Source organism: Colletotrichum truncatum (genome assembly GCF_014235925.2).
Source record: "Colletotrichum truncatum strain CMES1059 chromosome Unknown Contig_0009, whole genome shotgun sequence".
NCBI lineage: Eukaryota > Fungi > Ascomycota > Sordariomycetes > Glomerellales > Glomerellaceae > Colletotrichum > Colletotrichum truncatum.
The window spans coordinates 3,109,311-3,133,854 of NW_027222406.1; the positions used below are offsets into that span (position 1 = coordinate 3,109,311).

The 24,544-nt window shown below is 53.4% G+C and overlaps 9 protein-coding genes across 9 annotated transcripts; 4 read left to right on the forward strand and 5 right to left on the reverse strand.

Annotated features, from left to right (window-relative positions):
• Positions 1–111: 111 nt before the first annotated feature.
• On the reverse strand, positions 112–1,932 carry CTRU02_213409 (XAA-Pro dipeptidase (metallopeptidase family M24); the record flags this gene model as incomplete). The annotated part of the gene is made up of 4 exons (XM_036731641.1): positions 112–211; positions 266–744; positions 800–1,436; positions 1,517–1,932. The coding sequence occupies 4 exons, from the start codon at positions 1,930–1,932 to the stop codon at positions 112–114; spliced, it is 1,632 nt and encodes a 543-aa protein (XP_036576641.1).
• A 4,690-nt stretch (positions 1,933–6,622) lies between these two features.
• CTRU02_213410 (hexose transporter) lies at positions 6,623–8,861 on the forward strand (the record flags this gene model as incomplete). The annotated part of the gene is made up of 7 exons (XM_070206047.1): positions 6,623–6,648; positions 6,706–6,792; positions 6,849–7,250; positions 7,303–7,547; positions 7,605–7,691; positions 7,760–8,059; positions 8,128–8,861. 7 exons carry the CDS (start codon positions 6,623–6,625, stop codon positions 8,859–8,861), a joined length of 1,881 nt encoding a protein of 626 aa, XP_070060440.1.
• A 1,057-nt stretch (positions 8,862–9,918) lies between these two features.
• On the reverse strand, positions 9,919–10,890 carry CTRU02_213411 (alpha-L-arabinofuranosidase axhA; the record flags this gene model as incomplete). The annotated part of the gene is made up of 1 exon (XM_036731644.1): positions 9,919–10,890. One exon carries the CDS (start codon positions 10,888–10,890, stop codon positions 9,919–9,921), a length of 972 nt encoding a protein of 323 aa, XP_036576643.1.
• Positions 10,891–11,717: 827 nt separating this feature from the next.
• Positions 11,718–13,228, forward strand: CTRU02_213412 (Endo-1,6-beta-D-glucanase BGN16.3; the record flags this gene model as incomplete). The annotated part of the gene is made up of 3 exons (XM_036731645.1): positions 11,718–12,154; positions 12,229–12,375; positions 12,424–13,228. 3 exons carry the CDS (start codon positions 11,718–11,720, stop codon positions 13,226–13,228), a joined length of 1,389 nt encoding a protein of 462 aa, XP_036576644.1.
• Positions 13,229–13,562: 334 nt separating this feature from the next.
• CTRU02_213413 (uncharacterized protein) lies at positions 13,563–15,359 on the reverse strand (the record flags this gene model as incomplete). Its single annotated transcript, XM_036731646.1, has 5 exons — positions 13,563–14,216; positions 14,270–14,534; positions 14,586–14,797; positions 14,850–15,129; positions 15,193–15,359. 5 exons carry the CDS (start codon positions 15,357–15,359, stop codon positions 13,563–13,565), a joined length of 1,578 nt encoding a protein of 525 aa, XP_036576645.1.
• A 1,805-nt stretch (positions 15,360–17,164) lies between these two features.
• On the forward strand, positions 17,165–19,149 carry CTRU02_213414 (uncharacterized protein; the record flags this gene model as incomplete). Its single annotated transcript, XM_036731647.2, has 3 exons — positions 17,165–17,548; positions 17,596–17,707; positions 17,759–19,149. 3 exons carry the CDS (start codon positions 17,165–17,167, stop codon positions 19,147–19,149), a joined length of 1,887 nt encoding a protein of 628 aa, XP_036576646.2.
• A 316-nt stretch (positions 19,150–19,465) lies between these two features.
• CTRU02_213415 (peptidyl-prolyl cis-trans isomerase ssp-1) lies at positions 19,466–20,322 on the reverse strand (the record flags this gene model as incomplete). The annotated part of the gene is made up of 3 exons (XM_070206048.1): positions 19,466–19,475; positions 19,529–20,073; positions 20,320–20,322. 3 exons carry the CDS (start codon positions 20,320–20,322, stop codon positions 19,466–19,468), a joined length of 558 nt encoding a protein of 185 aa, XP_070060441.1.
• Positions 20,323–22,214: 1,892 nt separating this feature from the next.
• Positions 22,215–23,153, forward strand: CTRU02_213416 (DNA-directed RNA polymerase II subunit rpb9; the record flags this gene model as incomplete). Its single annotated transcript, XM_036731649.1, has 3 exons — positions 22,215–22,796; positions 22,956–23,045; positions 23,109–23,153. 3 exons carry the CDS (start codon positions 22,215–22,217, stop codon positions 23,151–23,153), a joined length of 717 nt encoding a protein of 238 aa, XP_036576648.1.
• A 393-nt stretch (positions 23,154–23,546) lies between these two features.
• CTRU02_213417 (mitochondrial 54S ribosomal protein uL14m) lies at positions 23,547–24,062 on the reverse strand (the record flags this gene model as incomplete). Its single annotated transcript, XM_036731650.1, has 3 exons — positions 23,547–23,842; positions 23,908–23,992; positions 24,048–24,062. 3 exons carry the CDS (start codon positions 24,060–24,062, stop codon positions 23,547–23,549), a joined length of 396 nt encoding a protein of 131 aa, XP_036576649.1.
• Positions 24,063–24,544: the final 482 nt, after the last annotated feature.

Consider the following 24,544-nt stretch of genomic DNA (forward strand, 5'->3'; position numbering starts at 1 on the left):
GGCACTCAAGGTTATTAAGCAAACAGTGTAATGGCAACATGGAAGCGCGTTCATTAGTCACTGGGCAGCTACGCCCAGTTTAGTTTGTACATTTGTGCTCATGATGATGCCTTAGCTGGCCTGAATGATCTTCTCCAACTCATCAGGGTCCTTGATGGTCGGCGTCAGGTTTTCACTGCCAGTAGCGGTGATGAGGATGTTGTCCTCGATTCTGTAAATGGTTAGCAAATGCCACGAAGAGGAGTCAGTATCGGGAATGGCTTACCTCACACCACCAACGTCCCAGTACTTGTTCAACACATCAGTGTCGATGAACTTGGAATGCGCCGCATCCTTCAAGTACGGCTCGATGATGAAGTTGCAGAAATAGATGCCCGGCTCAACGGTAACAATGCTACCAGCAGGCAGCTTGCCTCTGACACGCAGATAACGGAACATGGGGTCCGTGTCGGCGTAGTTGGGGTTGCCGCCGACGTCGTGGGTGTCCATTCCGAGGTAGTGACCCAGACCGTGAGGGAAGAAGGCAACGCTAGTTCGGCTCTTGAGAATCTCCTCCTTGTCTCCCTTCAAAATGCCGATGGCGTGGAGGCCGTCGATGGCGATCTTGTGGGCCAGCAGGTGGATATCATCCCAAACGACGCCCTCTTTCAGAGCTGCCGTGGTCTCCAGCTGCATCTTCAACACGATGTCGTAAATCTCACGAGATTCCTTGCTGAACTTGCCGGAAATGGGGAACGTGCGTGTCTATTGAGGTCAGAAGGCAAGCACTCACCATCAAAGTTGCAGAAGCGCGACTTACAATATCAGAGGCGTAGCAGTTCCATTCAGCACCGCCGTCCAAGAGAAGGTTGAGCTTACCCTCCAATGGAGCATCGTTGGCAACATAGTGCAGGGTGGCTGCAGCACGGCCTCCGGCAAAAATGCCGTGATAGGCCTGCTCTTTGGCGCCGTTGGAGACACAGTGGTACAGGAAAGTAGCTTCCAGTTCGCTCTCATTCTTGGCCTTCTTCACCTGCTTAACGACAGCATGGTGGGCATCAGTAGAGATGGCGTTGGCCTTCCTGGTGAGAGCAATCTCATAGTCGTCCTTGACCACACGGCTTTCCTCAATGGCGGTCTTCAATACGCTAAAGTTCTTGCCCTCAAACTCAAGGAAGGTAACAGAGTCCAAGACCTGGCCCTCAATGGCGAAGACGGTCTTGCTGGAGCCTTTGCCCAGTCGCACAAGCTCGGCATTCACATCGGTAGTGTACTTGACATGGTCGACATCGTAACGATCCTTGGCCTCCTCGGCGCTAACGGGCAGGCCAGACCAGATGACGCTATCAGGGTCGATGGGAGGGATAAAGAGAGTGGACTCGGATGTGGAGAGGTCGTAGATGTAGTGGCAGTCGGCGAGCGGGCAACCGGTCAGGTAGTAGAAGTAGCGGCGCTGTCTTTGTTAAACGTGTTAGAGCGAACCATTGGCCAGATGAAAGCAAGTACACATAGTAACTGGGAGTAGAGCAAAGCATACCTGAAGGGTTCCGGCTCATCATTATCCTCAATGAGCTTGGTCATGCGACCCTCGGCATAGAGGATACCGCTAGCATGGGGAACTTTGGACTTGACAATATCGGCGACACGGCGGGCATGGGCCTTGGCCGGGTACTTGCCCTTGAGGACAGTCTCGTAGTCTTGAGCCATGGTGGCGATAGGCGTGGCGGAGAAGTATCGAGTTGGTCTCGGAGAGAAAGGCGCTGCAATGCGCTGCTTCGGCGAGGGTACAATAGCTCCGGGAGTTCCGCCAAGGGGTCTGGATGGCGCTATGGAGTGGATGTGATTTCGGAGTCGGCAGATTCTGCTAGATGCTGCAGGAACAGAGATGAGGTGTGAGCAGAACTTGGTGCCGCTGTTGCAAGTGACGACACGAGGTGATGTTCTAGCCAACATCAAAGCTCTTGCGCCTGAGGCGAGTCGAAACGAGGAAGGAGGGGCAGCAAGACCAGTAGGCTGGTCACGACAGTGAGGGGCACGAGGAAACAATGCACCGAGCTAATCTTGCTACGTAGTAGTGGGGGCTGCGCTGCACTGTAAGCCGAGCAAAAGCGCAGGTGCAGCGGGACAGCAAAGTGGTGGCAAGGACGAATCACAGCAACAAGCTTGGTCAGATGAGGAAGCTGCTTCCCAGACCCTTCAAAGGACTTACCCTAGAGGACGTTGGAGGACCACAGTGCAATCGCCAATTTGTTATCTGTGGTGTCACTGTACCCACCGTCTCCGTACTTCCTACTGACCTCTGCCAATCAACGTGTAAGACTCCTCGGTTTAACGAATTCGTCCTTCCGGTTAACCGTATTATGTAAACGTTTTTCTTTATTTTCTCTCTTTCATTCCAGCCAGTGGCGTGTCGCCATTTGCCATCACAGCCAGCCAATGATGAGATAGATTGTGGATATCTGGTGGATTCATGCGCACCACCCGCTGATCTTGCAGAAAGAAGGCAACTGGGCAGAGAGACCGTAGAAGCACGTGAGAAATAAAATATTACGGCAGCCAAAAAAAAAAAAAAAAAGGACACACCCAAAAGTCACGATGATCTTTGGCAGCGTTTCCCCAAGGTCTCCAACAACCCAATCGCCCTCCGGCTGTTCCAGACTTTCTTCCAGTCCACAATCCCACATTCATCCCAGCCCGGCCCTGGACCGTTCGTTGCCTCCCTCCCACTTGCAACCTCGTGGCACCACTCCCGCAGACGCGGCTTAAAATTCAAACTACGACTTTATAATGACCATGGTATTGCCCCAATCCACCCTCCACTACTTTGTAGTATGCGTTAGGTCCACTCTTGGGGGACTTCCGCCTCTTTGGCAATGACACTTTCGCAGGGGTCGAATGGCGTCGCTGAAAGGAGGCTCCAACACTTCAATACACAAACCGTTCGTTTTTACCTCTATTACCACGCTAATGCCGTCCATCTGCCATTTTGAGCCGCTCGTACAATGATACCTTGGGGAGCCTTACGGACAATTGCTTCCCGCTTGCCACGAGGCATTTCTCTAATCTCCTCGGACTGGCCGATGCCGTTGCCCAGGAACTATTACCACTACAAGGCATATGGGTTCTCGAAATGCTTTTCATACCTGAAGGAGTCAATACTGGTTCGAGCTGGACGTGCATCGCTACCACAGCTTGACCAATCCAGTCTCGCGCCCACCAACCATCTCAATCCTCCCACCATGAAGGATGATCAACCTAGGGCTCTCGCGCGTCTCGTTACTTAAAAATATTTGAAATGACAACTTTGGCCCTTACATGGTACGGCCAAGCTTGACAGTCTGATGTTCTGTTCCCTCACGTCAACGAAAGGGGTCAGCCAAAGGGTCATTCGTCTTCTGCGGGTGAATCCTGCCGAAGCCACCATGATCAACATGTGGACCAGGGAGAGATTCAGATGTCATCTAGCCCAAAAGCGGCACAGAGCAAGCCACAAGCGGGACATACCACGGGAGACAACTGCCATACTTCCTTGCAAGCTGTGACGACCGTCATCAAACATCATTTCTGCCACCTCCACCACCACCACTCCAAGGCAGTGAGCCAAAACTGCATCTTGGCAGGGTTTGCGCGCTTTAACAGCGACAACCACTTCCATCAGAGCCTTCTCACAGCTCTCATGGTCTTCAGATGGCCACGGACTTCGCCCGAAAGCATTGAGTTTTCTTGACTTTCCTCTGCCGCCCCGACCGGGGTCATGAGGACGTCGTCCAACATCCCGGCATGCGACTAATGTCTGGTTTGCCAGCATTAGGTCGCACCGCTCCACTACAAGTTTCTCATGTCACCTTTTTCACTTCTCCAGTGTCAGTGCTTTCTTCCCCAACCTTGGCCACCAGCCCACAAATCTCCCCGAGGGGAATTAATGGACCTGTCTGTCCAATATGCTACTTTGACCAGACCCAGTCGAACCACTGCACAATTAACCCGAGTCAAGTTTCACCCCTGGTCTTAGTCAATATATCCTAGGGTATCCAGGCTTGTCAGCGCCAGGGCACTCATCGGGCAGTCATCGACATACTTTTGGCTCCTTGCCCATCCATCACTCCCTTGCGCTGTTGGCCTCTTCCAGAGTGGAGGTGGAAGGGCAAGAATCTCCAAGACTCCGGTGCAGTAAGCCTGCATTCAACCAGGCAACGCGACATCAACAAGCACAGGATGCCACCCAGAAAAATGGCGCTTGTCCCTGCAGCAAACAACCAAAACTGGCCTGCGAGTGCACACTGGCGACCCAGAGTTGCCATCCGCCTGGGATTTATTGACCTGATTGACCATGGCTGGGACTTGGTCGCCTGACCGTCTTGCGCCGTCACAGTTCAGCCACGGCGCATATACTCGCCCACATGTAGATGACATTGAAGGTTACCAAATGATGAAGAAGCCGCTTCACCGAAAACGCGCAAAATAGCTGGAAAAGTATCTAAACGGAGGCAACAATAGACCTCTAGCCGACATGGTACGCCCGTAATCAATCTGTCTAGGTACATCTCTGGACCCTGATCATCCTCGAACGATACATCTCCGAATACGGACTCTGTCTGCCTGCCCGTCTTGTCCATGTTTAATCGACAGAGACCTAGGCCGTATTTCCGAGCTCTGCGCTACCTCCTCCCGTCGCTTGCAGTTGCAAACTTTTTACTAGTCACAAATTGCCATCAACGGGTCCGTCTCCGTCGGAGCTCCCCGCGCCCGTGGCCAGTAACAAACCCAGGGATACTCCAGACGGATACATGTGCAGCTACAGAGATCGCAGTACGAATTACCTCCACCGCCGCCCAGCCATCAAACACCGCCGTATTCCGACCTAGCATTCTTGGGATGGAAGTTATTGATCGAATCAGCGACTTCCGTTTCTGATCCAACGTAGAAATGCGCGGAGCCCGAGATCCATCATCCGAGTATCGCACCCTTTTGCGCCCGGCTTTTATTCGTTTAAGAAGCCATCAACGTTCCATATTACGCCAGTTCAATCAACCGTTTGATACAGTCTTAAAGTTAGCGCACACCTGGCCCACCAGTTGATCCATCCACTTCTCTGTTTTCGTCCAATGCGGTACGGGAACGAGTCGGGTTTTGCATCCTTCATAAACCACTCCCGCAGTGAACCATGGACACTTGGTCGCCTACCCCGCAACCAACCCCGACCGCCACACCCCGTAACCCCCCGGGCACTCCTCCGCCCCCCGTAGCACGCTCGCCCGCAAAGCTGCAGCTTATTCAGGCGCCTTAGGCTCGGCAGTCCGCCTAATTTCGGACCGATAGGCACCAATTCTTCTCTAGTTCTGGTGAAAAAGTGACAGACATAGGCGGACTCGCCTCCCAACCAATACTAGCCTCTCACTGACGTGGGTCTTGGTTTGCAGACTACCCTCCCTCTTCCCTCTGGAAATGACGTAGGACAAGCCTCGTTGTTAAAAACAACAGCATCCAGGAAACGGGGTGGTGCCAGGCATGGGTAAGAGGCAACCGAGCGCACAAATTCGCCTGGTTTTGTGCAGTACCGCCGGTTGCCGTTCGTTTGAAGTTTCAGAGCAGGAAAAGAAAACTCAAAGATGCGTACTCCATGCGTGTCCCAAGACATGTCAAGTTGGTTCAAGCTCATCTCAAGCCTTATGGCTGACGGCTGGTAGCGTGCTGGGCGGTGTACTTGTGGACTTGGTGGACACGCGAAGCCTCGACGATCGAGCTTGGGTCTTTGTCTTTAGTGCAGTTGGTGTCTCTTGTCCCCGCGCTGAACAACACTGTGGGCCACAGGAGACTACTCCGTACTGCGGCCAGAGTCGATGAATACGCCAAGAACTTGGCCCTCGCGATCACTTCTCGGCGTTGCGGGACGGGTGTAACTGGATGAACGACTCAGATGTCACCAAAGCGTTGCACGTTACATCTTGGAGCATCCAGACGCGCCATTGACATGGGAGTGGTGCATGTGCCACCATGACGGAGTATACGCGACCAGTATTCTCAGGATATGTTCCCTTCCTTCGTCTCCCTTGCACATGTTATTCTGGGCCCAGCCCACAAATACATTTCCGTCAATTCGTTGCCCCCCGGTGCACATCCAATCCTCGTTGGCGCAGCTGCAGGAAGATGAAAAAGCAACATTTACACGCCTACCAGCCAAGTCCACGCACGGCAGGGTCCGGCACCTGAGACTTCATCCTTAGACTAACTCTTGCGCTTCCAAGGGCAGTCTTCGCGTGGGGCAACCCTGGACTGGGAACTTGATTACCCCGTCGATCTTTACGAATCTCCTCGCGTCTCGTAGTTACGACCCCAAGAGTTGAAGCTTATGAGAGGTGTGTGCGGAGAACGCCAAGAGACCTTTTCGATTTTCTGGGTAGAGCATGTTCGATTGCTTTTGTCTGTGCCCATGGGGTCGGCCTGGTTGCTATAAAGATCCTAGGCCTCCCCATGCGAGATCCCTTGTTTGTGTTGTTCTTGGTTCCTCTGCAGGTGCGCGCAGTGCTTCCATTGATTTGCGAAGCCAAATTGCAAACGTTATCCTAAGTTCAGACTGAACGCGCCGAACACAACCTTTCAAAAAGAGCTAGACGCGGGCTACTTTGCCTGTCAAGCTGCCACCATGGCGGACCGTATTCAGTCCACGGAGTAAGGTTTCTCTACACAACCATCTGACATGAAACCTTTCTGACGATTTTGCTGTAGCAACAAAACTGCTGATGTCGTTGGACATCATGAGGAACGCGGCACTCATATCGATCCCGTCGACTTGAGCCGCAACATTGAAGCGAAGTAAGCTGACCCCTCACTGCCTCAGCAGGAACGAACATTGGTTAATAAGTGATCAGGATTAAAAACCCTCTTGAGGGAATCGGCTACGAACAGCTTATGCACGACGTCGAGGTCTTCTGTCAAGAGAAGGGTCTTCAGGATGAAATCGCTCTTTTCCGCAAGGGCGCCCTGATTGCGCAGGACCCAACCAACTACCAGAACATTGGAGGTACTGAAGCACTTGCACCCGATGAGATTCAAGCACTCCGCGACGAAGTCGAGCACAAGTGGCGTATGCCCAAGAAGCTTTTCTTGACCATCGCGACCTGCTCCATTGGCGCTGCTGTTCAAGGTTGGGATCAGACTGGTACCAACGGTGCCAACATTTTCTTTCCCAAGGAATATGGTATCGATGGCAACAGCGTGCATGACACCATGATCTTGGGTCTCGTCAACGCTGGTCCTTATATCGGAAGCGCGTACGTCTCATCGACATAACTTTACGTGATCTGTTACTAATTTTATGTGCAGTCTGATGGGTTGCTGGCTGTCTGATCCTCTCAACCACTACTTCGGTCGTCGCGGTGTCATCTTCTTCTCTGCCCACTTCTGCATCTGGCCTCTTATCGGATCTGCCTTCAGTCACAACTGGCAACAACAACTCGTAAACCGTCTACTTATGGGTATTGGCATGGGTGCCAAAGCCTCAACCGTGCCCATCTACGCCGCTGAAAACAGCCCGCCTGCGATTAGAGGAGCTCTCGTCATGTCTTGGCGTGAGTTTTGAGCCCTGTACCCGATGATAAGTCTCTAGCCTGCTAACTATCTACTAGAAATGTGGACTGCTTTTGGAATCGCACTCGGTACTGCTTTTAACCTGGCTGTTTATTACGCCAAGCATAACTGGCGTCTGATGCTTGGTAAGTTTAAACGCTGCCTGTTTTCTGTTCTTTTCCCGTGTCAGACATGCTAATCACTGGTTGCACAGGCGCCCCCTTCCTCCCTGCTGTTCCCCTGCTCCTCCTGATTTATCTCTGCCCCGAGTCTCCCCGTTGGCTTATGAAGAAGGGACGCTACGTCCAGGCGTGGAAGTCAATGATCCAGCTACGAAACCACCCGATTCAATGCGCCCGAGACATGTACTCCATCCATGCACAATTGTCACTTGAATCCCAGGTGTTGACCAAGAACAACTATGCGACTCGTTTCACTCAGCTGTTCACAATCCCGCGTGTGCGCCGCGCCAACTTGGCTGCGTTCACTGTCATGATTGCCCAGCAGATGTGCGGTATGTTAGACCAATACACTTTATTTCTGAGGGTGATTGTCTTTTCAAGTACTGATCCGTCTACACAGGCATCAACATTATTGCATTCTACTCAACTACTATTTTCAAGGATGCCAACATGAGCGAGTTCCAGGCCCTTCTTGGTTCCTTCGGTTTTGGCATGGTCAACTGGCTCTTCGCCTTCCCTGCTTTCTGGACTATCGACACCTTTGGCCGACGATCGCTGTTGTTGTTCACGTTCCCTCAGATGACATGGACACTTCTAGCCGCTGGTCTCTGCACGCTCATTGCACCCGGCACCACTCGCACTGCCCTGGTATCGCTTTTCGTCTACCTCTTCGGTGCTTTCTACTCCCCCGGTGAGGGTCCTGTGCCCTTCACCTACTCTGCCGAGGTCTACCCCCTGTCTCACCGTGAAATGGGCATGGGTTTCGCCGTTGCCACTTGTCTCTTCTGGGCTGCCATCTTGGGTATGACCTTCCCGCTTATTCTGAAGAGTCTCGGTGTCGTTGGTGCCTTTGGCTTGTATGCCGGCTTCAATGTTGTCGCCTTCTTCATGATTCTCTTCTGGGTTCCCGAGACCAAGCAGCGCACCCTCGAGGAGCTTGACTGGGTCTTTGCTCTGCCCACCAGCCACTTCGCCCGCTACCAGATCCAGAAGTCCATTCCTTACTTCATCAAGCGTTGGATCTTCTTTGACCGCAAGGCTACACTGGAGCCGCTCTACACGTTTGAGCAGGCGCACCGAACCGAGCGTTCTGACTCCAAGGACGTCTCTGACGGCGACAAGAAGAGCTACTAGATGCTCGAATATCGCTCCAGTCGCTACATATGTGCGATTTAATCGTGCACATATAATGAGGGGATGAAATATCGATATACCCAGGTGGAGGTGGATTTGACGAACTTAACTTTCTTGTATGTCAGGCCTTTGCGTTTGACGGTGTAATATGTGGTTGGTTTCCTTCCACGATTTCAATCTAATGGTCCTTGGGCCTGCTACATTCCTGCACTCGATACCAATTTACTTCATTACTCTGCTACTATGTTTTCCGTCTGCTTTCTGCTCGCAATGTGAAGTCAACGTGAAGTTATTACCTAGGACTGCATCACTAGTAAATCCCACTGCATCTGATGATCACAGACCAGCTACAATCGTGTCCATTGACGACAGAAATGTCACGGTCTCGCCATTCCGAACAATGGGGCAGCGCAGATTGCCAATTCCCGCGTCCTCGTCATCGGAAAACAGACCCCACTGTCTCATAGGTGTGTGTGTGTTGCCATCACGATGCGCCAAGCCTGCGCTTCCAACTGCCTGCTCTTTGCAGCATCCTCACCCCCGCAATTTGCGTTCTTCCTGGGTTTCTTTGCCGTCTCTTGGCATCGCGTCTTGGCATGGAGGTGTGAACCTTGGTGTTATCCTATCAATCGTGTGAGATATTGACGAGGTTCAACATGACTCGAAGCAACGGGGATGGGCCCGCGGGGGTCTGTAAGTCTCCGATCCATGGATGTGATGGCCGGGATTTGATCCCCGTGTGAGCGGCATTGTGGAGACGTAGACTGCGGATCTGGCGATGGTTTTACGGGAGGTTATATAGGGGACTACTTTGAGTGTATGTATATATATATCTTTCAGAAAGTGCGTCATATGTGCCTCGTTTTATTGGCTTTATGTACGAGGTATGAAATATGTACAAAGAAGAAGAAGACATGATTCGGTAGCAGTGACCACGACATTGTCCCACATGTAGAGTACAGCCGTATAAACCTCATGACCGACTCGAGCCGCCATGAACATATACGTCAGTATCCCACAAACTGCATACTCTCACCGGAAGAATGAAGCCCAATGCTTACTTCTTCAGCGTAAGCAGACCAGGCCTGTAAGGGAGTCTGCCATAATCACCACCAGAGTTCGGGGCACGTCCCTGGTAAAGCAGCTGCAGGTTGCACGGGTCGACGGTCATGGTCTGGTCGGGGTCGCTGCGGACCAGGTCGCCGTGGCTGATGTCGTTGGTCCAGGTGGCGCCGCTGTTCGCCTTGCCGGCGAAGGGCCTGCTCTCGGTGGCGGCCTGCGGGGTCCACGAGCCGCCGAGGCTGGTGGCAGTGAAGGACCGGAAGTACCTCCCGTTGGCGCCGACGGCCTCGACGATCATGAGGTACCTGTTCTGGCCCTTGACGGTGTACACCTGCACGGCCTCGAAGAGGTTGTTGGTCGTGTCGCTGAGGATGACCTGGGACGAGGAGCCAAAGTTGCCGGGGAAGTTGCCGATGGGCATGCTGGCTCTGTAGATCTTGCCGTTGTCGCCGGCGAAGAAGAGGTACATGTTTTGGCTGTCGCCGATGAGCGTCTGGTCGATCGGCCCCGTGCTGGAGCCCGAGATAGTGCCGGAAAAGAGGGGCTGCGCGGCCGACCAGCCGTTCCCGTTGGTGGGGTTGCTCGAGGTCCTGTATGAGAAGGCCGTCGGGCCCCACTGGTACGCCAGCACCCAGATGTTCTTGGGGCGGAAGAAGAAAAGGGTCGGCGCGACGACCGAGTTCGTCATGGCGTTCTGGCTAGCCGAGGCCATCTGAGACCAGTCGGAGAAGAGGCCAAAGTTCATCGACCCCCAGGACGAGCCCTGGTCGTGGGTCGTGGCGTACACGAGGTGCTGCCCGTTGTAGGGGACGGCGGTGAAGTCCTTCAGGGAGGCCCAGCCTGACTTGGGGTTCGCAAGGGGACCCGTTGATGTCCAGGAGTAGGTCGAGGGGAGACTGCATTGCGCTGCGACGCCTGCTGCTGAGGCGAGCAGAATGCCGGCGGGGGCAATGTCGGAGAATCTCATGATGATAATGATGATGAGGCCTTGGCTTGGAGATTATATGAGATGATGAGTCTGACTAGTTGTAAGTCCATCATTCGACATGAAGCCAGAAGGTTGAAAATATATATACGCTTAGGGGCTAGACATCGCATCAATACAGCTTCAGCAAGATCCTAGAGTTGCAGCTTTCTATAGGAGCGGCTCGCTGGACAGTGCAGTAATACATGACAAACCAATAGCTCATTTGCGGAATAAAATTCGACGTAGCAAATTAACAGTATGACGAAGACCGGCTGATTCAATGTTACCTCGATCTTCCCGGGACTTTAACCGAGACAGTTCGTCTCGTGTTATACGAGATGCTCGGAAGAATGAACGGGCGGCCCGCTAGGGTCCGGTACCCGTTCCAGAACGATTAATCGCCCCCGGCCGTAGCTAAGCCTCGACACCGGGGCCGGCACACGGCACATGCGTGCTAGCTTCGACTCCAATTCTCTTTCCCCTTTCAAGTAAGCTTAAATCCAGATAAATTACCCCGAGAGTCCTTTATTCCGGGTCGCGGCAATTGTCCCCATAAGCGCTCCAGTTAATAGGTAGACTTAATAACAGAAGTGATATAGTTGACTAGAGATTTTAATACAGTAAATATCCACCAATACGTAGCATGTAAAAGAGCCTATCCGAACACCCCGTAATCGGGTTATTTTTCGGAGTCTTGCCTATATTACTACCCCAGACTTGGCAACTGACCAGCTCTTGTCTTGGCTAACATTAGCAGACCCTTCTCTCTTTTGCTTCATAGTCTCTCGTTCAAGTTTGTTTCGTTTCACAGTAGTCAACCAATCAAGATGGCCGTCCTCAGTACGCTCATCGCCGTCGCTGGCCTTGGTGCCTTGGCCCATGGGCAGATCACAGTCGATGCCAACTCCCATCTTCAGAAGATTGACGGCTTCGGCTTCTCCCAGGCCTTTGGCCGCGCCAAGGAGTTCCAAAACGCCCCCGCCGGGCTCCAGAAGGAGGCTCTTGATTTGCTCTTCAGCACCACCAAGGGCGCTGGCTTTAGCATCATCCGCAACCGTATTGGCTCGGGTGGAAAGGGCGACAGTATCTTGCCTACCAGCCCCGGTTCGCCTTCGGGAAAACCTGCCTACACCTGGGACAACGACGACCGAGGACAGGTCTGGTTCACCAAGCAGGCTGTGAACTATGGCGTCAATCAGATCTACGCCGACGCGTGGAGTGCCCCTGGCTTCATGAAGACCAGTGGCAACGAGGCCACGGCTGGGTGAGTTGCTCCTCTGCACAACTCAAGAGTTTTGCCATCTTTTGGGTTGCAGACACAAAGCTGACTTCCTCCAGATACCTCTGTGGCACGACAGGCCACACTTGCGCCTCCGGAGACTGGAGACAGGCATACGCAAACTTCCTCGCCCAGTACGTCAAGTACTACCAGCAATCCGGGCTCAACATCACCCACCTCGGCTTCCTCAACGAGCCGGACTACCAGTGAGCTATGCCAGAAACAACCCGATCCAAGTGAACACTTACTGACCAACCAACCAACCACAACAGGGTTAGCTACTCCCAGATGCAAATCAGCACCAACGCCCAGGAAGCCATCTCCTTCATCCCGACCCTCTACCAGACCTTCCAGTCCGCCAACCTCAAGACCAAAATCACCTGCTGCGATGCCGTCGGATGGGGCTCCACCGTCAAGTACACCAACGCCCTCGTCCCCGCCGGGATGGAGAAGTACCTTGGCCTCATCACCTCGCACACGTACTCGGGCGACGCGACCTCGCCGCTGAACACCAAGCTGTCCACCTGGGTCACCGAGTCCGGCATCACAAAGGCCTTCGACACGACCTGGTACAAGAACGGCGGGCCGACGGAGGGCATGACCTGGGCCCAGAAGATCGCCGTCGGCATCGTCAACGCCCGCCTGTCCGCCTACCTGTACTGGGAGGGTTTCGAGCTGAAGCAGCTCCAGTCCGACAGCCACCTGATCGACACGCTCGACGGCAAGACGGCGACGCCGTCGTCCAACTTTTGGGCCTTCGCCATGTGGTCGCGGTACATCCGCCCCGGCGCGCAGCGTCTCGCGGCCTCCGGGACCGTGGCCGACGTTCTCACGGCTGCCGTCCGCAACACCGACGGTTCCGTCGTCGTCGTCTTCACCAACAACGGCGGCACCGCCCGCTCGACGTCCGTTTCGTTCCAGGGTTTCACGCCCAAGACTGCCGCTGCGTACGTCACTGACAACGACCACACTTTTGCTTCCACGCAGTCCAAGTTGTCCGGGTCGTCTGTGTCCGTGTCTGTCCCCAGCAAGGGCGTTGTTACTGTCAAGCTCACGTAGAATATGGCTCTGCGATTAAGTTGACCAAGAGTTGGTCTCGATTCCATTTGTGTACATAGTGTGTTTTCTTTTCGGACATTGTATCTTTTGTTGTATATACGTTTATACATCCAGAATTGGATGTTCGCAAATGGTATATACGCACCAATAAAATTAAACTGCTTGCAGCGTACAAGCGGTAGAGGTGGACTCTATACAGGTTATAATTGGCTACTATGATAACAGTGATCATGTAACCTAGTCAAGTAGTTTAGGCTAAATAAAAGACTGCGACCGAGCTCACCAATCGTTTGAAGCACCTCTTCCTGGATACTCAAGTACTCAGCAAGCCTCCTTACCGGCCCCATCGGTCGAGAATCTCCCTCCTCTTCTCACTTCTCTGCCTCGCCTTTCCAGCATCCACCCTCTCGACTCGCTCCTTAATCTTCTCCACCTCTTGCCCTAAAAATGCGATCGACGCCTCAATGCCCTCGTCCACGAGTCTGACGTCGCCAAAGGGGCTTTCGGCCAACAGGCTGTCGCGCAAAAGCTGCACAGCGAGCTTGGCATCTCCCAGTTGAGCGGCGGCAGTGCTCTCGAGCGACTCCTGTGCGTTCCGCGCCACGTCGCGGGCTTTTTTCTGCCGCTCGGCGAGTAAGTCGGAGAGAATAGCGATTTGGCGCGCACCATCGGCGTCCTCGGGGAAGGCGATCGCGAGGGAACGAAGAAGGGCGTCCATTGGGGGCTCCTCGAGCATTGAGGAGCGGCGGCGGTCGGCGGTGTTGGAACGTTGACGAGACGGTGAGCTAGGGCCAGTGTTACGACGGCGGATGGGCGAGACAAGCTCCTGGGTGGGGGTCTTCTTCTTAGGAGTCGACACGGGGGCAGATAGCTCTGAACGGGCGGTGGAGATGAGATTATTGGTTGCGGCCTGGTGAGATTGGAAAGTCTCGATGCGAGCGGATAGCCGGTCAATGTGATCCAGGAGATAGTCAAGACATTCGTCAATCTGATATGGTCAGACATAGTTCCTTAGCTAGGTCGATTACAAAAACGACTTACGTAGACGACTGCTGCAGCCGAGCGGCCAAGCGACTGGCCGTTCTTGTTCGACAATGACTTCAAGGCCGGCTCGAGATACTGCTGCTCAACGGACATTTGCGCGACAGGGAGAATCTCAGAGTAAAGAGACTCGAGCTCCTCCTGCAGGGGTTTGACATCGTCCGAGGGGTTGGGTGTAACCTCCCCGCGATGGGCAGAGCTAAGCGCCTCGAGGTAGAGGCGGTCAAGCTTTGTGCGTACCGTTTCAACGGTGTACTTGATCAATCTTTCGGTTATATTAATTAGAATGTCTCAGGGCAGATGGGGTAGAGTGTACCTCATGCAGATCTCGCGAAGCTTTTCGACATGCTCGCGGTCTTCTGGGTCTTCCGTCTCCAGCTCCAGACTCAGTTTGCGCAGACTGAGGAGGAGCTTGTCATCGGAGTGGAGCAAGGCGTCCAGCGTCTGCTGGAGACTGCTCCCTGACATCTTGGACTGTTGCTCCAGATCCGAAGCTCTGAACTCGAGAGTCTGGGACAGCTCTTCAACCTGGGCATACAGTCAGTGAGGCATCGTTAATGGCGTCAACAAGCTAGCATACTGATGTCATCATCTTCCTGCGTTCCGAGTCGTGCTTTTGGGTCCGCTGGAAGACCAGGTCAGAGCGGGCTTCTTCGACCTTTGCATTGCTCGTGACCAGCTTCGCCAACGCATCCTGCTGCTGTCTAAGAGTCTCGGTCTGCTTGACGATAGCAGCAGTGGAGCGATTCAGCTCATCGATGGCCTTCTGGATCTCACGTTCGCTGAGAGCCTGGACGGTAGCCAGGTCTTGAGCGTCCACAAGCTTATCAATCTGGCCAGATTTGTCGAGTGTCGAGTACCTAAGGAGCCCTTCTCGTAAGACATTGTCCTCGCTTGTGCAACCGGTTTGCAACTATACTTACAGCGCCAGCTCTTCTCGGGAAAGCAGGTTATCGGGCCCAAGGTGAAGGCGCGCCCATTCGTTAAAGGATGTGCCGTGCTCCGGGTCATTGAGGGCTTCTTGCAGAGTATGTCTGTCGATAGCAACACCATAGCTCCGTATAATGCTCTCCAGCGTTGAGGAATCCATAACGGGGGATGACAGGGCAGCGAGTCAGTAAGCTGAGAGTTGCGGTCAAACAGAATATGGTAACTCGTGTTCAAAAACGAACACCTCTGGCGTTCAACGTGCGGCACGTGGTGATTAATTCCGAAGGCAACAAAGGACGGGCCGTGCCTTGGTGTTTGGCTTGTGTCTGGCTCTAGTCTTGGCCTCGACTTGGAAGAGTCTGATTCTCCGAGAGACGGCTGTAGCTAGCACAGGAGTTGCGGTTGTCCAATGACGGGAAACGGCTGAGTTTGTGATCTGATTCACGGTCCAAGGCAGACGGATGTCTTCCAAGTTTTTGTTTCCGTTGGGTGTGGCAGGGCCACGACGTCCAAGGAGACACACACCGCCGTCGTGGTGTGACGGGTTGAGCTTCAGCTAGAGCTTGTGTAGTGTACCGTCTCGGCTCAAGTTGCTTGCCGAGGGATAGAGAGGCAGATCCAATCGCTATGTGGTTTCGAGCATCAATTAAGCTTGAGAAAAGAAGCCAACAATACGAAATACAAAACACAATGTGATGAAGATATGTTCGGGTCTCTGAGATGTGAGAGAACGAATGAGAGAAGGAGCCACTCAACGGAGAAGAGGTGCAAACAAAAACGTCGGTCGGAGCCCAAAGGCAGAAAATTACTAAGCCAGAACAAGACAAAAACCCCACTAGCAGCTCACTTTAGCCGACCATTAGTGGGGACTCAGCGGCTGTCAGGCTGCACAGACCCCAAAATGCCCCCCCAACGATCATTAATCTGCAGTGGCCAATGACAGCTACGAACAGTAATGCACACCTCTTTAAGGGCACCTCCACAACACTACACCAACATCAATACAACACCAACGCCTCCACCAACACCACTTGGTGTCATTGGACACGGCATCCTGCATTAAGAGAGAAACTTACAGTTGCCTCCTTTCTTCTCTGATAACAATCCCCCAAGCCCAAGCAACATCTATTTTTGTTGTCGTTTGCAGCAGGTGCCGCTATGCCGTCCATGCCACCCTCCACCAGGCAGAATGCAGATGACAGCTGTCGCGATAAAGCACGTTTGGGTAGAAGCCTTCAACATGTCACTTTTGACACATCTCATGCAATTTTAGAACAATGCTCAATCTTTTCTTCTTTGGGGTCCTTTGGGGGGCCCGGGGCGGCAAAGAACGCCCGATTTAGACACAACAAGACAAATCGGCACGGTCCGGACGGGAACCCCGTTGGCAGGCCGGGGAGGGATACGCCCTGGCCACGTTTGATTCCCCGTACTTTATCTTCAATCAAAAATGGACCTCAACCGGCCTTTGATATCTGAAGTTTAACGTCTTATATCAGTCTCCAAACCAAGGGCGATCAACCGCAGTCTGCAAAGGGTGGATCCGCTCCCGGCCCGGCGTCCGATCCGTAAAATGGCTCCATCGCGGCCCTGCGATGCTTGTTTGCATCCCTCACCTCCCTCACTTCGCCACGGGAACACCAAGTTTGGAGTCGTTGTCGTTTGTACTGTGTTTCCCGCACACTCCCTTTCCAGCTGGACCCCATCTCGAACCAACATGGACGCCGGCATCAAAGTCTTCCGTGACGTGTCAGAGGGATTCTCTCGCGAAACCTCGTATCTCCTCCTCGGTCCCATGGGATAAATACCTTCGCGTGTGACACTGGACGGGAGGCAAGACCTTGTGTCCAGTGCTCCATGTCTCTCTTGTTCATGTTGTGACAGTCCCGCGGGTGCCGATTGCTTCCTGGTTCTGGGACATTGTTATACTTCGTTCTGTAACACCTTGAATATTGTTCCCTCAAAATGGCCGCAAAAGCCTTTCTCCCCTCCAAGCTCGCTTTCTCCCAGATCTTCCGCTGTCTAAGACACTTTACAGACAATGTCCTCGATTCATTACCCCGTTTGTCATCGCGAATGTCGAGAACAGGACGAAGCAACGTGATCAACAGTACATGGAGGAACTGCGGCCGGTTTGTTGCCGAACGAGCAAGCCATGTCTTTTGTGTTGCCGTCATCTACCTCGGTAGCGAGTTGCTGATATGGAGTCTCTCTCTCACTCTGAGACCGGTTGGGCTGCAGTTCCTATCGTCTGTCGCGGGAATGATGCTAGTATTTGCCGTGATGGTCGTCCTCTGCTGGGCATGTCCCGGGTCGGATGGGTTCTATAAGCGAAATATCAAGTCCAAAGTCAGTCGCATTCTCATCCATATCACCTCCTCAACTAACACGACCAGATCGACTTCATCAACACCAACCTCGGGCTCGGCTTTCCGGTTCCTATCGTCACCATCAATCGGCAGGATATACTCGGCGGCGGCGGCATCGGAAGGGTAATTGGGACCTTTGGTGAGCCATATCAGCACATAAATATGCCTTCATAGATGCTGACCGACCCAGTAAACACGAACGTCATCTTTTGGACATTCATATTCCTTCTTTCATGGGGAATCTTGACAGGGCTGGTGAAGGTTCCCTCTTTGAAAGCATACAGCTTGAGCAGAAAAGCAGAGAACACCGAACAGACCTGGATATCCGAAACGTCTCCAGCCCCACCACGCCTGGAGATGCCTCCTGAGCCGGCCAGCCGTAGGCCGTCAGAAAGCACTACCCTGAACGGAACCACGATAACTGGACACCACGCCGATAAGGAAGCCGGCTTGGTCCCGGACTCGAGGACCGTTTCGGCATACTTCACCGACAGCGACTGTCCCACCCCAGTCCCGCCACCTCCGGATGCCGTCGATGAGCCGCATCGAAGACTCTCCGAAAGCACACAGATCTCGGTACAACAACCCACCACATGGGCCGTCTGGGCAGAAGAATGCTACCCCATAGCCCTGGCCGTCATTCTCATTGTAGCTGTGGGCATCCCCGTCTCTCGCATCGGGGGAGACGACCGCATCCTCGATGGCTGCATGATGTGGTTGACCTGGACCACTAGCACCAGACTCCAGCGTACCTTCAGTCGCACCCATCTCCTGACCGCTTCTCCCAATCTCAAGACGACGGTCACGACGCTTCTAAACCCAGTACTCCTCATGACCCTCGCCATGACGGCCTACACCCGTGCCAGAGCTGCCGCGACGCACACGGCCATCGAAGAGATCCTCGCAGCATTCAGCGGCGGAACTTCACTCTCAGACCTGTGGGCATCAAAGACAACAAGCTGGACCCTCCGGCACGATCAACGTGATTGGTTCGGCGCAGGCGACGCGGCTCTTTCGATTCTCGAATGTGGCATCGTCGTCTGGGGCTTCAAGCTCTACGAGTGCCGACGTCAAATCTGGAGCCGTGCCGGCGTCGCCGTGGTGCTCATCTCGACCGGTATGGCTGGTATGAACGTCTTCGTGTCCGTTTTGCTGGGAAAGGCGGTAGGCCTCGAAGGTCCCGAGGCTTTCGCGTTCGCGGCACGTAGCACGACACTCGCTCTAGCCAGACCGGCCATGGAGGCGCTACAGGGCAACCAGGTCGTCAACGCTGCGCTGGTGGTGAGTAACGGCATTCTAGGCCAGCTCATGTACCCCTTTCTTTTACCGAAATTCGGGTTGCAGGGACCGACACGTGATGATTGCGACGAGGAGGAGACGACGAAGGACGGCCCGCTCACCATCGCCGCTGGGACAGCGATCGGCATCAACGGAGCGGCCATGGGCGTCTCATATCTCTATGAGAGGAAGATGAGGGCCGCGCCTTACGCTGCCCTGTCCATGACGGTATTTGGTGTTATGACTGTTGTTTTTACTGCTGTTAATCCGTTTACGCACGCACTGCTCTACCTGGCTAGTTAGCAAATAGACTGGAGGCGTCTGGTGGTTGTTGATTTGAGACATCGTGGGTGGCGTTTCTGGACACGTAGCGTAGTACATACGGGCACGTTATTGAATACAAAAGGGAAACATCTATGCTCAATCAACTCGTCAAATGCGTGTGGTATTTTTGGTATACATCCATGCCATCTCAGCATGCGAAATGCAAAAGCAATAGAAGAATTGCCAAGGCTCAACGGAGCCGTCTCGACGGGCCTACTTGGACTTTTCAACCCGAAATGCATGCATACTTGTTGTAATGCTGTTGCTTCTTTTCATTGCCCTCTCTCCATCATCTCTACTCCAGTCTGTGGCCAGTTATTAGCAAGCGGTCTACCCGACGCAAGGTAGGTAATCTCACCTCTCAATCAAGTGCAATCCACTTGCTGTCTCGACAATGCTGCTAATCTCGCCCGGGTTGAGGCCAAAAGCAGCGTCCTCAAACTCCTTTTGCATATCGCCCTTGCCGAAGTAGCCCAGGTCACCCCTCTTACGGGCGCTGCTGCAGTCGGACTCGGTCAAGGCGAGCTCTCCAAGGGAGGTCTGGCCAGACTTGATCTTTTCCTCGTGTGCCTTGAGGATCTCAAGGGCTTCCTCCTTGCTGCGGGTGATGTCGGCCTCCCTCCAGCTCGATGGGCGTCGGCTGCCCTTGTGCTTGACCAGGAGATGGGCGGCGCGGATCTTGCCCTCGGGGACGGGGACGGCCTGGGGCCTAGCGCCGAGACTGGCGCTGTGGTGGGTGGCCATGTAGTGCTTCAGCTTCTCCGTGTCGGTTCCTGCGGGCGGCTCCCAGCGCGAGACCTTGTCGGCAGCATTGAAGTAGTAGGGGAGGTTCTTGGAGTTGGAGTGTCGCACTTCCCAGCCGGTGGGGAGACCCGTGTCAGACTGGCGGAATGTCAGTGTTAGCTAGCATGTCGTTTGGCTGGAATGGCATTGTCTCGAAGGGGGGATGCGTGTCCGGGCTAAGCCCAGCTCGACAAGCCTTCTGCCACTGACGGAAGAGGAAATAGTGGTATGCGACAGCTGAGGTAAGGATGAAGAAGCTGGGGCTAAATCCAAGGCTGACAGAAAAGGAGAACACCAGGTTATGGAAGGCAGAAGAGGAGGCGAAAAGGCTGAGGAGGAGCTCGTTGCGGGGGCGTCGTTGCTTACCATTGTTGCGATGTGAGGAGATTCTACAACAGAGCGGTTTTATTCGAGATAGGCGGGGAACTGTCGCGAACAGCGGGGCGACAGAAGCAAAGGTGAACGAGGTTGAAGAGACGGGCGCTGGGGAGAGGTGAAGGAAAAATAAAAAAGAAGAAAGGTTAACGATGAGGAACACGAGGGGGGGTTACAGTTGGTTCGGCGTTGTGTCTTTGCTTCCTCCGTTATGGTCCAGTAGGCAGAGGTTCTGGGGCCAAAAGGAGCTCAAGGATGACGTGCCGCTGCCGGGGTTACGGTTGTTGCTCCTGGTTGTTCTTTTTTTTCTGCGGAGAGGAAAAGAGCTTCAGCAGCGCTGCTAGCCAACCAACGTTGCTGGGTGTGGAGAGGAGAGAGAGGGGAGAGACTAGGGGGGGACCACGGGGACATCTGGTGACCACTGATAGACAGGGGATGGGGACCTTCAGCTGCTATAGCGCTGTCCTTGGAGGCCCTGGAAGGCGGGGGAAGAAGACGCTGGAAAGAGGGTTGCCCATTGACAGAAACCAATGTTCCCATTGGTGAGGTACCCGCTTTGGTTTTTCGACAAGGTCGCGTGGCGGAATATGGCCCGTGCGTAGCTTTGTCAGCTCACTCCAAGGGACTTCTCTCTCAGCAGGTTTCATCTCAACTCATCATCCTGGCGCCCGTTCTTGTCCTTGTTTCCATTTCAAGCTTGTCACTTTGTCAGTCGACTCGGGGTTTCCCAACCCAGGAGCTGCCGACCGATCCTATCAGATGACAATTTTAGTTCTCCAATCATGACAAGTCTGTAAATGGGTATTCGTACTCCTGCGGCCACATAAGGGACTGCTGAATAAACTTGGAGACCACTGCAGCTGCAGTCTTCAGTCATGCAGGACATGCCTAATGTAAGGGCGTACCAATCAAGATGACCTAGACATGAGTTTTCAAAGTTCAGGTTTGCCATGCTGTGTTAACTTCAGGCGTTTTCTCCGCAATCCAAATCTAAACCATACGTTATCCTTCGTCTAATATTTACACTTCAAGTCTGATTAAGAACAAGAAAATGGGAAAAGGCTAATTCAGAACTGATGACTCGGATGGGGAATCTACTGTACGAAGACTGATGTGGCTTTCACGAATTCAAAAAACAGAAGTTCAGCACACGTCTTCAGAGATGATGCTCAGTGATGCATTCAACCCCAAACTCGCCACAAGAATAATTGACGTATAATGTGTGGTCACAACTCCCTTGTCACCAACCTTGAATTCCTGTCAAAAGATCCCCCCACCGTTGCTGGGCGGTAAGAGTCACTATCAACGGAAGTAATCGGTAATCTTAAACCATGTGATCTGTGACTTGAATGGCCTCAGCAGTCAACATGGGATGTTTGACTCGGTCAGCTGCACCAGCAGTGTGACAATTTACCAATACACTAATAAGAGGCATTCATCAGATAAACAACGCATCTCAAGCACTCCATAAATAGAAAGTGTCTATATTTCCATCTTTTAGAGTCCCTTTGAATTATATGGAAGTAAATGTCAAAATTCCTACGTCACAGCTTGCCGTGATACACCGCCGGTGACCTTCGGTAAACCGGTGACTCAGCTAAAAGTTTGGTTACCGCCCCCACCTTCGCCCCCCCCCAGACACAAGGCACCCGTGCGCTACCGCCTTTCTCCGTTTGCCTTCGCGTGCCGCTTTCTACTTTTTCCTACTCAGACTTCGCTTCATATTACAACGCTTCCACTATCATTTACATCGACGCGCTTCCCCCCTTCGCACACGAGATCGATCGCTTTCAAACCTAGGAGAAGGTTTACGAGATATATACCTATATACGCTCTCGAATAACAAACAATTTCCCACACAAACACACGCTATCCCGATTGATACGATGGCTACCCCCATGTCCACCACCTCTCAGGAGGAGACTGGAAACAAGAAGCTCGAGCAAATCACCTTCCGCTTCTGCTCCGAATGCTCCAACATGTTGTACCCCAAAGAGGACGAAGAAACCCACAAGCTCCAGTTCACCTGCCGCACCTGTCAATTTACCGAAGAGGCCCAGTCGACCTGCGTCTTCCGCAACGTTATGAACAACGCGGCCGGTGAGACTGCTGGAGTGACCCAGGATGTCGGCTCAGACCCTACTGTAGGTGACTCCCAGTCTATTTCCGCCCCTGTTGTCTGTATCGGCTGCGGCTTCGCCATCATGTGCACCAGCTGTGGCAACCCCTCGGACGACTTCGTCGTGTCTTCGGTCGCCGTTCAGCCTGGCGCTCCCCAGGGCAATCGGGCAGGAATCACCTGGGACGATTTGATTGAAATGGCCGACGAGGACGCGTTCGACGAATACGACGAGGAGAGAGAGCCCAGCTCCGACGACGAAATCAACAAAGGATTTGCAAGCATTGTTCTCAACCAGGAGCCCGCCCAGGCTCCCCAGCACGTCTCGTGGCCGACTTTCCAGCTCGCTGTCAACCAGTGATGGATCCCACCACCGCATGGATACTCTCAACAAGCTTCTGGATGCCCGGATGCTGCTGGGTTGGCTGTTGCAATGGACTTTTCTTCCTTTTGGATTCGAGACCTCCTTTGTGAACAGCTGGCTGACACTGCGTCTCTCCGGATATAGCTTCCACGATCAAACAAGGAATGCCCCGTCTGCAAAGGCGCCGAGGCCGTCTTCTTTCAGTCTCAGCAACGTAGTGCTGAGACGGGTATGGTGAGTTGGACACGGATTGGTTAATATAGATGGCAAGGGATAAACCAGCTAACTCGAGCTCAGAAATTGTTCTATGTCTGCTGCGATTGCGGTCACATCTTCCAGTAACGGACGCGACCCACGATGATACCCGAGGATTGGAATAGAGGAGGAGGTGTTGCATTTCACGGAGTCGGTATGGCGTTAAGCATTGAAACGGGGAAAAGGCCTTGGGCCATGGTTTCGTGTTTTCATAGCATAAATCAAGATGATCTATATTTTTGGCTTGTCACAACACAAGCCATCTTTCAGCACCTCGCGTTCTTTCTCACTGCAGTGACTTGACTTGTGATGTTTGTCTTGTGTGTATGGTTGATGAAGATTGGTATCGACTGCCAACCCTGGAAACGCCGGCTCATGCATTCATATAGTACACTCCCACCCTCTGATTAATTTCTTTTTCCTGTACATGTACAAAGATCCTACACGTCTTCCCCTCTCCGAATCGAATGGCAACTCCTTTTATGCGTGCATGGGGGCCATGGAAAGGATCTTGCTCCACTTCTTCTTCCTCAGCTCGGCGCCGACGACGCCGTTAATACGGGAGCCCACGGGGTCACCGGCCTTGTTGATCAGGACGCAAGCGTTGTCGTCGAAACGGACGACACTGCCATCGGGGCGAAGAGTCTGCTGCTTGGTACGGACGACAACGGCATGGCGCATATCTCCACGCTTGACCTTGTTGGCGGCCGAGGAGCCAGCCATACCACCGTCACCGGCACCACGGTGCTTCTGAACAACGACGACTATTCTGTCACCTGTATGTATGTTAGAAACTGCCGTGTCGGTCATCGTATGAAAGGAAATTGAGGGGTAGTCGTACCGATACGGGCGTGTCTCTTCTGGCCAACAACCATGGCGCACTCAACAAGGGCAGCGCCCGAGTTGTCGATGCATTGAAGCATCGTCTAGTCAGCCGTTAGAATGCTGTTGATGACGTTGGCAATTATCTTGGACACACACCTTTAATTGAATCATATTGACGGCGAGACCTCGTGACGCGGCAGTGGATTCCCAGATCTCCCCTAGCTGATCGCTGTCTCTGAAGCTATATCGACAAAGTGGAACTGCAAACTTCAAATTCCAGGCCGCGAAATCGGATATACATAGAGCCGTTCCTCCGAAACGACGTGGGAACTGGGGCGACGGGGGTCAGCTGCATTCAGCGAGGTGCAGCCAATTGGCTGACGTAACCCGTCCAACTGGTCTGTGCGACTATTTTGACGTCTCAGCTGCGGCGTGGGGCCCGCTGCGATAATTGCCTAGCCACTGGATTTTGCGAGTTCTGGTTGGGCAGGACCCCGGTAAGGCGCAATCCAATGTTTCCCTCTCTCGCATCCTTCTTCCTTCCTCCCCTGGAATCTGTTCAGTTTGAACTGACAGAAGAGGGAAGAATTGCGCAGGCTCGGGCAGGACACACCACGACTACCATATTGGGGGCAGGAGCGAATTAAATCGGG